Source organism: Mesocricetus auratus, unplaced genomic scaffold, assembly GCF_017639785.1.
Source record: "Mesocricetus auratus isolate SY011 unplaced genomic scaffold, BCM_Maur_2.0 Super-Scaffold_100009, whole genome shotgun sequence".
Taxonomy (NCBI): domain Eukaryota; kingdom Metazoa; phylum Chordata; class Mammalia; order Rodentia; family Cricetidae; genus Mesocricetus; species Mesocricetus auratus.
Window position 1 is genome coordinate 43,986,120 of NW_024429193.1, and position 14,012 is coordinate 44,000,131.

At 33.5% G+C, this 14,012-nt stretch overlaps 1 protein-coding gene across 1 annotated transcript; it reads left to right on the forward strand.

The window, feature by feature from the left end:
* Positions 1 to 3,288: 3,288 nt before the first annotated feature.
* LOC101835292 (pancreatic alpha-amylase) lies at positions 3,289 to 12,035 on the forward strand. The gene is made up of 10 exons (XM_005085823.4): positions 3,289 to 3,477; positions 3,790 to 3,936; positions 5,123 to 5,311; positions 5,957 to 6,187; positions 7,521 to 7,654; positions 8,331 to 8,453; positions 8,543 to 8,642; positions 9,925 to 10,043; positions 10,149 to 10,274; positions 11,814 to 12,035. The coding sequence occupies exons 1-10, from the start codon at positions 3,310 to 3,312 to the stop codon at positions 12,001 to 12,003; spliced, it is 1,527 nt and encodes a 508-aa protein (XP_005085880.1). The 5' UTR covers positions 3,289 to 3,309; the 3' UTR covers positions 12,004 to 12,035.
* The last annotated feature ends 1,977 nt before the right edge of the window (positions 12,036 to 14,012 follow it).

A 14,012-nucleotide genomic window follows, 5' to 3' on the forward strand; every position in this document is an offset into this window, starting at 1 on the left:
ACTGCCGAACTGGAAGCTGGAAAGCCGGAAAAGAGAGCGAGACTTCTGCTGTTCAGTCTTTTATACCTTCCTCTGTAACGCCCCTAGCCATGCCCAAAAGTGGGCATGCCTAGTGACGTAATTCACTGCCTACATCCTTATACGTCTTTAGTCATGTCTAAAGTGGGTGTGGTTAGTGGTGTGGTAAATTGCCCTTTTATTACCTCATCTGTATGCGCCTCTAATAAGTCACATGGTTAATGGAGGAGCACTGTGTCCTCCTACAGGTACCTGTATCATTTGTCATCCAGTCTCTGTTTCATGTCCTAGAAACAGTAGTCTGTGAGGCTGGATCATCTCATCTAACCACCATGGAATTGTTCTGAACAGTGTCTATGAGGCTGGATCATCTCAGCTAAATGCCTCAAAAATATTCTGAGAAGTTTGTAGTTCAAAGCTTATTTTCAGTTGGTGTTTTTTTAGTTTAGTGATATTATCATAGTCCTGGTAGAATTGTTGTTTCAGAGTCACATTATCTTGAAGGCTTCAGAGATTATTTTTCTTGGTAATTTTTCAGGTAGTTCTCCCTTCTTCTTTTGATGTTTATTTGTCCAAAGGTATCAAATTCCTCAAAATCTTTTTTTTTTATTTTCCTGAAAAGTCAAAAACAAATCTCTCCCTAAACCTAATTGTGGAGAGGTTCGTAATCTAATATTTATTAGTTTTGATTTATGGTTTCTCCTGAATTTTTTGTTCTCTATTTTATAGCTCTTCTATTATCCAGAGCAGTATGGTTTCTTACAATATGCATTATGTTCTTTAATTCCTCTGGGAAGCAGTTTCCATGGTGACAGGAAATGACTGAGCTTGATTTGGCACAGGAGTCTGTAAGATTCCACCTCAAGGAGTTTCCAGGTTGAGAAACTATTGCCTTGAATGTGTCTTATTGATCTACATTCATTAGTCTAATGCCTGGTCACATTTCTACATAATCTAGAAGGGAGGGGTGTTCTGTTATGCTTAGAAAAATTGTTTCTAGGAAGTCCCCATTTATTATCCCTTGCTTGCCAAAATTAAAACATGTGACAGTTTGATTTTTCTTCAAACCTCTTTAAATCACCTCTCCTATCCATGCATCATCATGGTCATGACTTTTGACATTAATTGTATTTGGGATCCATTCATCCAAAGGGGCTGACCTTGCCTCTAAATGCCTAGTTATCCTTTTGCATTGAGAATTAGCATTTTTAAAAGTCAGAGTTTCAATTATTATTTGTCTACCTTAGAAATCTAGTAGCCTTAAATTTTCTCCTCATGCTAATCTTAGTAAGAAATCCATGAAGTTTAAGGCTTCCTTTGAGCCCTGTATAACTTTAGTAAATGATTGAATTTTCTTTTCTACTTTTCCAATTCTGTCCTAAGCGTGCAAAGCTGTGGCACAGTGTAAAGTCTGGGAGAGGTTATCATATAGAGATTGCCTTTCTGTGCTAGTATAACATCCTTCTCCAAGAATTTGATATGGGGAGATTTCCATCCCTGCAGCTTTACACCATTGCTCAATAGTCTTAGCCTCTTCTCTGAGCTAGGTACCCCATTGTCATTGTGAACCAGGCTCTAGGACAGTGTTCCTATACTAAGACTGAAACCCAAAGTTTATTTTTCACTAACAGCTCATTTCTCTTCAAATTACTGGTACAATCACAGTTCTCAAGTTACCTCTTGTTGTTAGCTACCATATTGGAAATCATGACTTCAATATTCCTAGAGAAAATGTGGTAAAATAAAGAGAAGACTGATTTAATTAGATATACATAGCATCAGGTTTTGCCTCATCTTGTACAACATAAACCTATGTGACTGAGTCAGTTTTGCTGGTCCATAGTTTCTTCATATATACACTATAATAAAAGAATATAATTGAGTGTATTATTCAGTTTCTGACCTGGGCTTATTTATTAAAAAATACGGACACCAGGAGGTTAGCCAGTTGTCAAAACATATAATTTCTCAACTACAGATATTTATTTATCATAGGCTTTATTATGCTAACTATAGTATTGTCTATTCCTGTTAGAGCCTCAATGGCTCTCTTTTTCCTGTTCTAATAGACTACAATCTGGCCTAACTCAAGAAACTCATCTGATTTCATCCTCCCAGTTTTGACACTTGCTCTGGTTCTGCTGACATTTCCTGTTGTTGTCATTGATTTTTCTTCAGTAATCTAAGCACTTTTTTGCGTGACCATTAATCTATACTGATTGCTTGCTTTATCACCCATCAAAGCATATGCAGTTTTTGGTCTTTCAATTCAGAGCCAAAGTGGGGTCTTTAGTGAAACATTTTCTGAATATTTGGTTTGAAAGGCCATAATGTTGAAGTTGTATTACATCCTGTCATAATTTTTTCACAATTTTACTAATTATAATGTTCAACTGAAATTAGTAATTTATTATTAAATTCATGGTTACATGCATTTTTCTCCTTCACTTAGAGAAATTTATAGAATAGCAACCTGCCATATTGATTGCAATGATTTAGGGTCCTATGTACTTGACAAAAATGAGGACATTTACTTAATACTTGTTAAGGTATAGAGAAGTTTCTTCTCATATGTACTAGCATATTCTATCATAGATTTTTACTAGTGTTGAGAAGGATGAAGAATTTTAAGTTTTTTATTTGTATCTTAGTAGGTATAAAGCTATTTGGCTAAGGGCAAAAGTTATCAACTTCACATGCAATTCATAAGCAATCAGTGGTAAAGAAGATACATATTTCTCAAATTCAAAGATATTTGCATGATGTCTTTTTATTTATTTGCATACAAGGACTTGCTATGTAGCCCAGCACTGTCATACTCAGATTCTTCTTTTTTTATTCCTCCTGTTTTCAGGATTGCAGGTGAATTCTACAATGTTTGAAAGTTTTTGAAAATAAATATAAATATTTAAATAATTGACATTTGAGTAGGAGAAATAAAAGGATCTCAGAATATTATTCTGTTTCAATTTGGAATGGAAATAATAAAAATATTTGCAAACATAAATATAGCTATATTTGTTTCAATTATACTCTCCTTGTTTTAGTGGAGTGAATCAGAAGTAAGATCTATTCTAATAGAATAATACATGTCCTGAAATGACTTTCAATATTTTTCCATGAGAATTTCTGAAGGACCTTCACCTGTTTACATCCTCACCACAAATCTTTTAGATTATAAATGAAAAGCTTATTCTGTAAATATTTATTCATAAACATTGACTTTGTAAAGCATACCTATTGCAGAATATAAATAGGCGCTAGAAAGAACACTGACAACTTCAAAACAAAATGAAGTTCTTTCTGCTCGCTTCTCTCATTGGGTTCTGCTGGGCTCAGTATGACCCACAAACTCAGTATGGGCGGACTGCTATTGTCCACCTGTTTGAGTGGCGTTGGGTTGATATTGCTAAGGAATGTGAGAGATATTTAGCTCCTAAGGGATTTGGAGGGGTGCAGGTAAGACATAATCACAATTTAAATGGGAGAGTTTACTGAGTTTATATAAAACAGTGTTCTGATCAGGGCAATGTGTTTGGAGCACAATTCCACCCCACACATAAATTTCTTGAATAATGAATAGGTTTGGTGATGATTACAACATTATGTTTTGGTTTAGGACGCCAGCAGAACCCGTCAATGTTGTAAAGTGACAGATTTGCATGTTCACAAGTTGACAGGTAGCATCAGGTCATTGACAGGTTCCTAGACAATTTAGTAAGAACTATGTAAGCTGTTGTTCAAAATTAATTATGACTACTTTATTTGCAGGTCTCTCCACCAAATGAAAATATTGTAGTTAATAATCCATCAAGGCCTTGGTGGGAAAGATACCAACCAATTAGCTACAAAATATGCACAAGGTCTGGAAATGAAGATGAATTCAAGGACATGGTGACGAGGTGCAACAATGTTGGTGTAAGTGAAGTCACATCTTCTTTAAAATCTTACATAAAATTTTAGACATTAAAAGTTCCTATCAATGAAAATGTTTTCCTCCTTTATTTTTTGGTATTTTCATTTGAGCAGAAAACCTCATAATTTGGGGGTGGTAAATGGAGGGATGTAAGTGAAGGGGAAAGTGATATACTTTATAAAATATGAAAATAAAATAAAATCACACAAAATTACTTTTATTTTCACTCTTTCTCAAAATGCCCTCCTGTCTTATAGTCACATTTTGAGAGCCCTTCAACATCTATTATGTAAAATAAGAATTGATAAAGTGAAACTTAGACTTTTAGCCTTGTAATCACCTTCTTATTACTCATTTTTGCTTAAGCATTGGATTGGATGTGCTTGCTGCAGTTGTTTTTATGTGATTTTTGTTCTCTTCCATCAATGTGTGGGCTTTTTCAACATCATTTATTTAGTTGGAAATGTCTATTTTTCCCTATAATGAAGAGAGATGTCTACTTTCTTGTCACTATGACCAAACAGCTACTAGTTTCTTTCTCCATGTCTTGTAAGCTTCCACAATAACTATTTTCTCTCCATTCTACTTCAATTCAAACTCAGTCAGAGGTTTATGTTTTATTTTGTTTGCAGTTATGACTGTATCAGTTTTCTATATATACCTCCTTACATTTTTCTGTATAAACATTTTCCAGATGTGAAGATTAAAGTCGTTTTGTGTGATTTCCATTTCTACCCATAATTCTTGGGTTTTATCCCTGTCATTGTTGTTAATGGTAAATATATTTTCACCATATAAAGAAGAATCATTTATGTACTTTCTGGTCTTCAGACATGACGGAAATGGTACAAGTCTTCTCATTTCTCCCTGAGAGCTGGCAAAATTTCAAAAGCAATCATCTCTCATTTTATACCATATTTTACTTCCTCAAATATTGATCTTTGGTTTTTAATTACTGTTGTTACTTTTTATCTCACTTAATAGTTTTATACATTTTACCAAATATTAGGGCTATTGTTGGTTTTTATTTCACATTAGGGTTCAATCACACTTGATTTTCTTTTCTAAAAATAATATATAAAACATCCATCAGAAGATATATTTTGGAGATTTGTTAGCATGTTGTGATTTTCTCATTGAAACTTTAGATTCTTGTGTCTAGCTGAACTATGCACTTTCATTCTCCAGGTCCGTATTTATGTGGATGCCGTTATTAATCACATGTGTGGAGCAGGTGGTGGTGCAGGAACAAGCAGTACCTGTGGAAGTTATTACAATGCTAATAACAGGGACTTTCCATCAGTTCCATACTCTGGTTGGGATTTTAATGATGGTAAATGTGATGGAGAAATTTATAACTACAATGATGCTAATCAGGTAATGAGAGAAACATTGATCAAACTAAAGAAGCAACTCGGCATCTAGGAATGAAAAAGGGATTTATGGACAACCATTGGACATATCATTAATATACCACAGGAAAAGTGTTTATTAAGACAGAATGCTTGAAAAATATAAATGGAAAATTGTCCTGTATTTTTTGCAACATTTTGTAAGGATACATCAAAATCAATAACAAAATATAGACATGCTTTCTAGTGACTTTGTGTGCAAAATTTTAAATTCTGGTTAATTAATTATATAAACATTATAGTACAGAAAATTATTAGAAGTAAAATAAATATTTTAAAACAAAGGAAGTAGAAAAAGTAGAAAGAGAGAGAGGAAGAGCATGAAGGAGATGAGAGGGACAGAGAGAAAAGAGAAGCAGAGACAGAGAGAATGGGGAGAGAGAAAGAATTAACCATCTAATATTTTTACCAATTTTATCTCTGATATTTCCTGTAGCTACAACAGAAAGTATTTTAAAGTCTGTGTTAAAATTAAAACTTTAATACTTTTCATGTCCTAAATAAGGGCAATATGAAAATATTCACTTGTAAATGGGCAAGTGACTGAATGATGAAACGAATTTTTAGACCAGACATGACTTTAATAAATTAATCATTTTTGCACTAATAGGTCAGAAATTGTCGTTTGACTGGACTTCTGGATCTTGCACTTGAGAAAGATTATGTTCGTACAACAGTGGCTAACTACATGAACCGTCTCATCGACATTGGTGTAGCAGGGTTCAGACTTGATGCTGCTAAGCACATGTGGCCTGGAGACATAAAGGCAGTTTTGGACAAACTGCACAACCTGAATACAAGATGGTTCTCTCAAGGAAGCAGACCTTTCATTTTTCAAGAGGTAAAATTATACACATTATCTTTTTTGTGAGACTATATTCTTTGGCTTTTATTTTAAAGAAATTCTTTTCTAAAATAATATATACTGATTATGGTTTGTACCCTTGCTACTCTTCAAATTTCCTCCCCATCTCCCTTCCTGTCTGAATCTACTCCCTTTCAGGCTCTCATCAGAAAAAAGTTCCTAAGTGTGAAAATGTCACAAAATAAAATATAATAAGATAAAACCAAAATAATGACATTTAAGTTGGACAAGAATAACAGAGAGAAGGAAAATAGCCATGAACCAGAGACCTACTTATTTGCACATTAAGAAATCCTACAAAAATGTTAAACTACAAAGCATAATATATATGCAGGGCACTTCGGGCAGACCTGAGCAGGCCCTTGAGATTATAGTTTAGTTCCAACATTTCCCATTTCTGCCTTTTCTTTCCTCCTTCTAATCTCTTCTATGTTCCCCTCCACACTCTCCTTAAAGAAGATGACCTCTTCTTTCACTAAATTGTTAGTGTGTGTGTGTGTGTGTGTGTGTGTGTGTATCTCTTCTTAGATATAACTTTTAAATCTGTAAATGTTTTAGGGATAACTGGTTAGATAACTAAAAATTGATGTGTGATTTCCTGGGGAAGTTCTTTTGTAGGAGTGAGGGTTCATTGGCTGTTTTTAGATATCACTATTCTGCAAACAAGAGAATAAAAAGTAGATTTTATGAAGCATTCAATATGTAATATAGGTTCATACATCCATCACTTATAGATTGTAGCATTCTGTTATTCCATAATAGGATTGCACTTATTCTGATATGGCACACTTTTTATTTACAACAGCAGATTCCAAGTTTGTGAAAACTTCGTTAATTCATGCTCTAAACCCTCAGATATTATTATGCAAGACAGAGAAATCATGTTTCTTGATTCCAGCACATTTTTCTGAATTTGAATTTTGTCTCATGTTATCAAGATTGTAGGTTATTAAGGTAAAGTGATGAAACTTTCTGTGCCACAATAATTTACTGATGATAATAACTTCATATCTTTTCTTTGGAAAATTTAATGTATTTACATGCACTTCTGATAACGACCTGACAGTGTGGACTAATGAATTTTTCCCTCTGTCAGCCATCTTAGAGGATAAGATGTGATGCTATAATTTGATTTCTTTCAATATTGTGACGTACAGTTTTTGAAAAAGTCAGAATATGGGTATACAGAAAACCATTAAGAACATTTTAAATAACAAAAATAATGTAAGGATTTCTAAATGTTATTATATTTAAATAATGCACTTTAAATTTATATTAAAATTTACAAGTGACCCAATGTTTCTCCTAGGTCATCGATCTGGGTGGTGAAGCAATTAAAAGTAGTGAGTACTTTGGAAATGGTCGTGTGACAGAATTCAAGTATGGAGCAAAACTCGGCACAGTTATCCGCAAGTGGAATGGAGAGAAGATGGCTTATTTAAAGTAAACATACAGCATTTATTTATTTGATCTATCATTGATCTGTTGTCATTAGACACCAGTAATTTATATCTTCAACCATTCTAATTTACACAACTGTGAATTTTTTTGTTAACTTGTTAGCTTTATCCTTCCCTAAACTAAAGTTAATCATTTCTCATTTGGGATGTCAATCATCAGGCAGCCCTGGAAATCCAATAATGTATCACTTAGTGATTTTTTTCTGTTTGTGATGAGTCCATTAGATTCCAGGAATGTTTGCCAATAAGTTAGATTGTTATTACAAGTGTACCTTTATTTATAAGCGATCCTTATAATGCGGCTATCCCATGGAACTTACTTATGTTATATCATAGAAATAAAGTTTCTACTAGAACAGTTATTAATTTAGCTTTCCATTCTATATTATATAACATGGATAATTCATCCTCAAGTACATAAAATTATAATACATTAAAAAATCTAAAGAAAATATTTAAGTCCAAAAAGATTTTGTTGTAGGACTTAAATTCAGTTAAATTAAGTTCTCACATATATTATCACATGAAATGATGTTATATATGTGTGCACCTATACGAGAGACTTAATATGGTATTGTCATTTATTTACATCAGTGAGGATGCCTATGTAAAGTTACTCTAATATTGTGAAATAATAATATACATATTTTTTAATGTAGGAACTGGGGAGAAGGCTGGGGTTTTGTGCCTTCTGACAGAGCACTTGTGTTTGTGGACAATCATGACAATCAGCGAGGACATGGGGCTGGAGGAGCATCCATCCTCACATTCTGGGATGCTAGGTAGGAGAATTTTCTTTCCTCTTATGTAACCTGCCTGTAATGACAGCATTATATTATATACTACTTTAATAACATTTTGAAACTTTCAGAATGTATAAAATGGCTGTTGGATTTATGTTGGCACATCCTTATGGATTCACACGGGTAATGTCAAGTTACCGTTGGGCAAGAAACTTCCAGGATGGAAAAGTAAGTCTTCAAGTTCTTCAAAGCATATTTTAGTTCAGAAAAGGAAGAGCTTCTGTTTTAATTTCACATGAAATTATAGCATATGATACTTATTATTAAGTATTTATTAACAACATTTTTGCAAAGTAGGATATTGTATAAGTAATAATAGAAAGAAATAGCTTAAGTAAGAGCAAGGTAGAAAATGAAAATAGATATGACTGGATAAATCCCTGACTCATAGAAGTAATGTTGAATTATGCCTGTTAACATTGAACAGAATTTCAAATTCTTTCTTCTTTGGTACAATGAATAGTGTCATATTAAAATGCTTTAAATTGTTTTCTGTGGATTGAGAAGGCAGCTGGATTGAGAGTGATTGATAAAAATATAATAGAAGCTTATGAGTATTACAGACCTGTGATTGCTGACAAGTCTTTGAATGGTAAAAAATTACAAACAATATATGTGAGTTTGGTGTATGAGGTTAAACAATTTCAAAACTGAGTCAAGAAATGAGACCAATGGATATGCTAATGGCTATTTGAAGTTTTCTATTTAAATGTAGTAAACTAGAATCACCGAGAAACACCAAATATGAATTTGAAACACGTTTTCTATGTAAATCTGACAAATGTTATTTTTTTCTATTTTCCTTTCAAGCTGAAATTCCCTCAAGTATTTATCGGAATTGACACTATTCTTGAATAACTTTCATGTCTATCATGATCTTTTTTCTTTTTCATAAATATATATAAAGTTTAGCCATTTATACTTTCTTAAGTTTAGTTAGAAAATCAGGATATTTTATGAGCTCATTTTGCAAGCAAGTAGTAAGAAATTAAGTAATATTAAGTTAGAAATTGTTATATTAAAGACATTTTTATAGATGTTCATTAATTTTTAGAGTAGGCAAGAACTCTTTTTTGTGGACAAAATATACATTCATGTAACGTAATGTAATGATGGAGATTTTTCACGTTGCTACTGGAGCCTGTTCTTTAATGGTAGTGTTTCTGATTCTAATTTTGTTATTTCAATTTAATTGAAGAGCCCTTAGTGATATTGAGCAAAAATGAGGGTTTTAAAAATTGATTCTGGTGTCTTAGATATCATTGTAGAGAACCTGAATTTGCACAGAAGTTAAGGACTCAGTGAAGGTTTGTAAAACAATAAGGACTTAGATTAAAATTAGATACTCCAGAGACAGCATTAGCATGATGGGTGTGGGTTTGGTTTTGTATAATGGAAAGAAACAGGTAGATACAGGCATTCAAATGGTCTCACTCTTTTGACAATTAAGGATGTGAATGACTGGATTGGACCACCTAATAACAATGGAGTAACAAAAGAAGTGACCATTAATCCAGACACCACTTGTGGTAATGACTGGGTCTGTGAACATCGATGGCGTCAAATAAGGTGGGAATTTCCCTACAGATCTTTTCTAATAAGAAAGTTGGTTAACTTGTTTTAAATGGCTGAAGATTAAGGGTACCAGAATTTCACATGATATTGTGCTTTTAGGAACATGGTTGCCTTCAGAAACGTAGTCAGTGGTCAGCCTTTCTCAAACTGGTGGGATAATGGCAGCAACCAAGTAGCTTTTGGCAGAGGAAACAGAGGATTCATTGTCTTTAACAATGATGACTGGTAAGTCTATATCGATTAAAGCAGATTTGCATACTATTATTCTCTTAGATCCTTCCTTTCTTTTCCTATTCATTTATATTTTTCATCAGTGAAAATAATTTGCTAATGGATTTAAGACACAAAATGAATGCTGAATGTAGAGAAGGCAAAATGATGCTTCACTTAATATACTGTTCTTTTTAGAAAATTTTGTTTTTAAGATCTTTCACCAAATTCTTAAGATAACAGTGGCATATATTCATATGTATATGCTCATTTGGGAATTTTACACAGCACATAAAGAGCAAAGATAAGTCTTAAAATCATTTAAGCAAGGTTTAGTATTAGTACTGGAGTACTTTCGTCATTAGCTCTGAATATCACTTATTTTTTGTACAATTCACTGTACACAGTTTTCAATTTTCTATTTGTGATTTTTAAAAATAATTTGCACTTCCACCAGTCTATAGTTTTCTTCAGGAGATTTCTCATCTTGGCTTCTAAAACTTTTGTCACTGTACTTTGATTTCCTGTTTTCTGAGTTTCTCTTAGTGATGCCCTTATCTGTAGAACTGTAGATCAAAGAGTATCATTGAAAGCAGGTTCAAAGTCAGCTTGTAATTTGATTGAGAGTATTTTAGTATGAATTATATTTTACTGGCCAAACCCAAGTATGTAAATTACATAGATGTCTTAGTTTGGGTTTCTATTGCTGTGGAGAGACAACATGACCATGACATCACTTATAGAAGAAAATATTTAATTGCGGTGGCTTACTTTTTTCAGAGGGTTAGTCCATTATTATTGTGGTGCAAAACGGTGGCATGCAGACAGATATGGTGCTGGAGATGTAGCTGAGATTCCTACATCTTGACTTTCAGGCAACAAAAAGTAGTCAGTCTCACTGGTATGCCTTAAGCATGTATGAGAACTCAGAGCCTGCCTCTACAGTGACACATTTCCTCCAACAAGACCATACCTATTGCCATAACTCTTAATAGTACTACTCTGGGGGGCATTTTCATTCAAGCAACCACAATACTACAAGGTTTTTGTTGTTGTTGTTGAAAGAGCACATGGCTAGCTTTTTAGGAATACAAGAATTACTTTTTATATAGAGTTTTCTACTATAAACTATTTATCTCTAGAAATGTTAGCTTATGTTTAATTCTAGACTAACTTGCTGGTGACATTATATAATCCAGGATCTTTGAAGAAATAATAATATTAGCATTCTTTAAATACATCAGCGTTTAAGTCTAGCAGAGGACAAACTTGAAAGAACTATGATCCTCACAAGAGGGATTTGTCAGGGAGCTTCTCTATGTTCCCTCTTTCACCACGAACTGTTTCCTTAGCAATCATTTTGAAAATGTCTTTGGTATAGAGAATTCTCTAGCTTGCCCAGGTCTTGATATGGTGTTTGGATTTTCTCACCTTATCTCTGACTTCTTGATGTTTTACAATAAATAGGTTGAGACATTTAATTGTCTTATAGACAATGGATCTTACTACACTTGGCTGGGTTGAATTTAAATTAAATATTGCTTCTTTTTTCAGGGCTTTGTCAGCAACTTTACAGACTGGTCTTCCTGCTGGCACATACTGTGATGTCATTTCTGGCGACAAGATTAATGACTATTGCACTGGAGCTAAAGTCAATGTTGGCAGTGATGGCAAAGCTTACTTTTCTATTAGTAACTCTGCTGAAGACCCATTTATTGCAATCCATGCTGAGTCAAAATTGTAAGACTCAAATTAAATAAATATAGAGAGCATCAATTGAGTGTCCTTCATATGTGCCTTATTATTTTTGACTTTTCTTTCTTTACAATTAGGTCTTTATGTCTGATGTGTATGTATGTGTGTGTGTGTGTGTGTGTGTGTGTGTGTCTGTTTATGTGTGTGTATGTGTGAGGCAAGGCATTAAGGCATTATGTAACATGTTCAAGGACAACCCTGTGTTGGGCCTTTTCCTCCCTCTGTTATTCTATGTCCTGTGGCAATCACATCTAAGGTATCAGGTTTGCCTGGTAACCCTCCATGCAATGTTGCCAGCACAAATATATCTTAATTATTAGATATTATTAGTTTTTCTGTTATTAAAAGCTATGAGCTATAAAGTTGAATAAGTGGAAAAGACATAAAAACCACATGGAATTATTATATAACTGCAGTGAATTATCACTATGCCTCAGCAGAAAACCATTAAGTTGTTTACAAAGAAAATTCACAGAACTCTAAAAGGCATCCTGAAATTTATTTTTACTCTTACTATAGTTTCCTCCATGCACTACTGTGTTTAGAGTTCATGATTTGATTAAAAAAATTTTCATGATTTCATAAAACATGCACATATATGTATATACATATGTAATGTACATTAATTATACATTATAACCCCATTATCCTGTCTTATCTTCTTCCTTTAATCTTGCCCATTCCCTTTCATGCCCACACATACACATGTTACAGTATTTTTATGACACATGACACTTATGTAAATTGAATTCATGAATGTGAGTGGAAGGTTATTTACTAGATAAAGAGCCAAGTTACCAGTGGTTACAACACAAGGGAATATGACTTCCCAATGGCATATTCTTGGTTGTCAACTTGAGAATATATGGAATTAACAAAAACCCAAGAGTCTGTGGACAACTGTAAGGGACTTTTTTTCTTAATAAAAATCATTTGAAGTAGGAATACCACCTTTAATATGGATGATTTGAGGTGGGAAGGTTCACCTCTAATCTGAACAGTCTATAAAATGATCATGGAAGAAGAAACTTTTTGCTCTTTGCCTGCTTGCTCTTTCTCTTGCTGGCAAATTCATTTCCTTACTAGAGTAAGAACCCACTTCTTCAGGATTCTAGCATATACTGAAGATCAGCTGAGACAACCAGTCACATGGACTGAGCAAGTATCATATCCACAGACTTTCCCTGGCTGACAGCCATTACCAGACTAGTAGACCACAGCATATAAGCCACTCTAATAATGAGTTCTACATAGATAGACCCATTCTATAAGTTCTGTCTCAGTAGCGAAACCTGACTAATATACCAGGTGAATATATACAGGTAATAATATACAGGTAATAATATGCAGGTAATAATATACAGGTAATAATCCTTCAGAAGACATGAGGCCTTAGAAGCTTCTCCTGATCCACAGTGGAATGTTGATGTTTCCAGTGTTTTGCATGACTTTAGCTGTCAAGTGTTAGTGATGTGAATACATGGCTGCAACAACTGTATCCTGTCCAGATGAATGGATTTTTATAAAACTCCTTCCTATTCTATAGATTTTTCATTCTTTTCATCATCACTTCCTTTATCTTATATAAGACTTGAGAGGGATTATGTAGAAGTTCTTTTAATGGATGAGTACTTAGTAATCATTCATTTCAGTAGTTTGATTATTTATGACTCTCTGATTAACTGTCACCAACTGTTAACAGAAGCTTCAGTGACCAAAACTGAGAGTAAAAGAAATCAATTAGACTTTTTATTTCCCTCCTATCAAGTCCACTTTGTGTTTCCCATATATTTTTGGAGGATGTTAGACTTATAAGGGACAACATTGGTGAAGAAAAGAAATACTCTACTCTCCAGCATTTACTATTTGTCAATTCTCCTTGAATAGTATATGTAGAAACATTCAGAAAACAATTAGACACTATGTCCAATTGACAAAACAATAGTAGCACATTGTATCCTACATATCTTACTTTTCTTAGTACTGATTGAAAGTTTC

Bases quoted from the DNA above. Each gene is read 5' to 3' on its own strand.
- LOC101835292 (XM_005085823.4), top strand. From the start codon at position 3,310: ATGAAGTTCTTTCTGCTCGCTTCTCTCATTGGGTTCTGCTGGGCTCAG. The intron at 3,478-3,789 runs GTAAGACATAAT...CTTTATTTGCAG, and splicing joins AGGGATTTGGAGGGGTGCAG to GTCTCTCCACCAAATGAAAA. The intron at 10,044-10,148 runs GTGGGAATTTCC...TTGTGCTTTTAG, and splicing joins CATCGATGGCGTCAAATAAG to GAACATGGTTGCCTTCAGAA.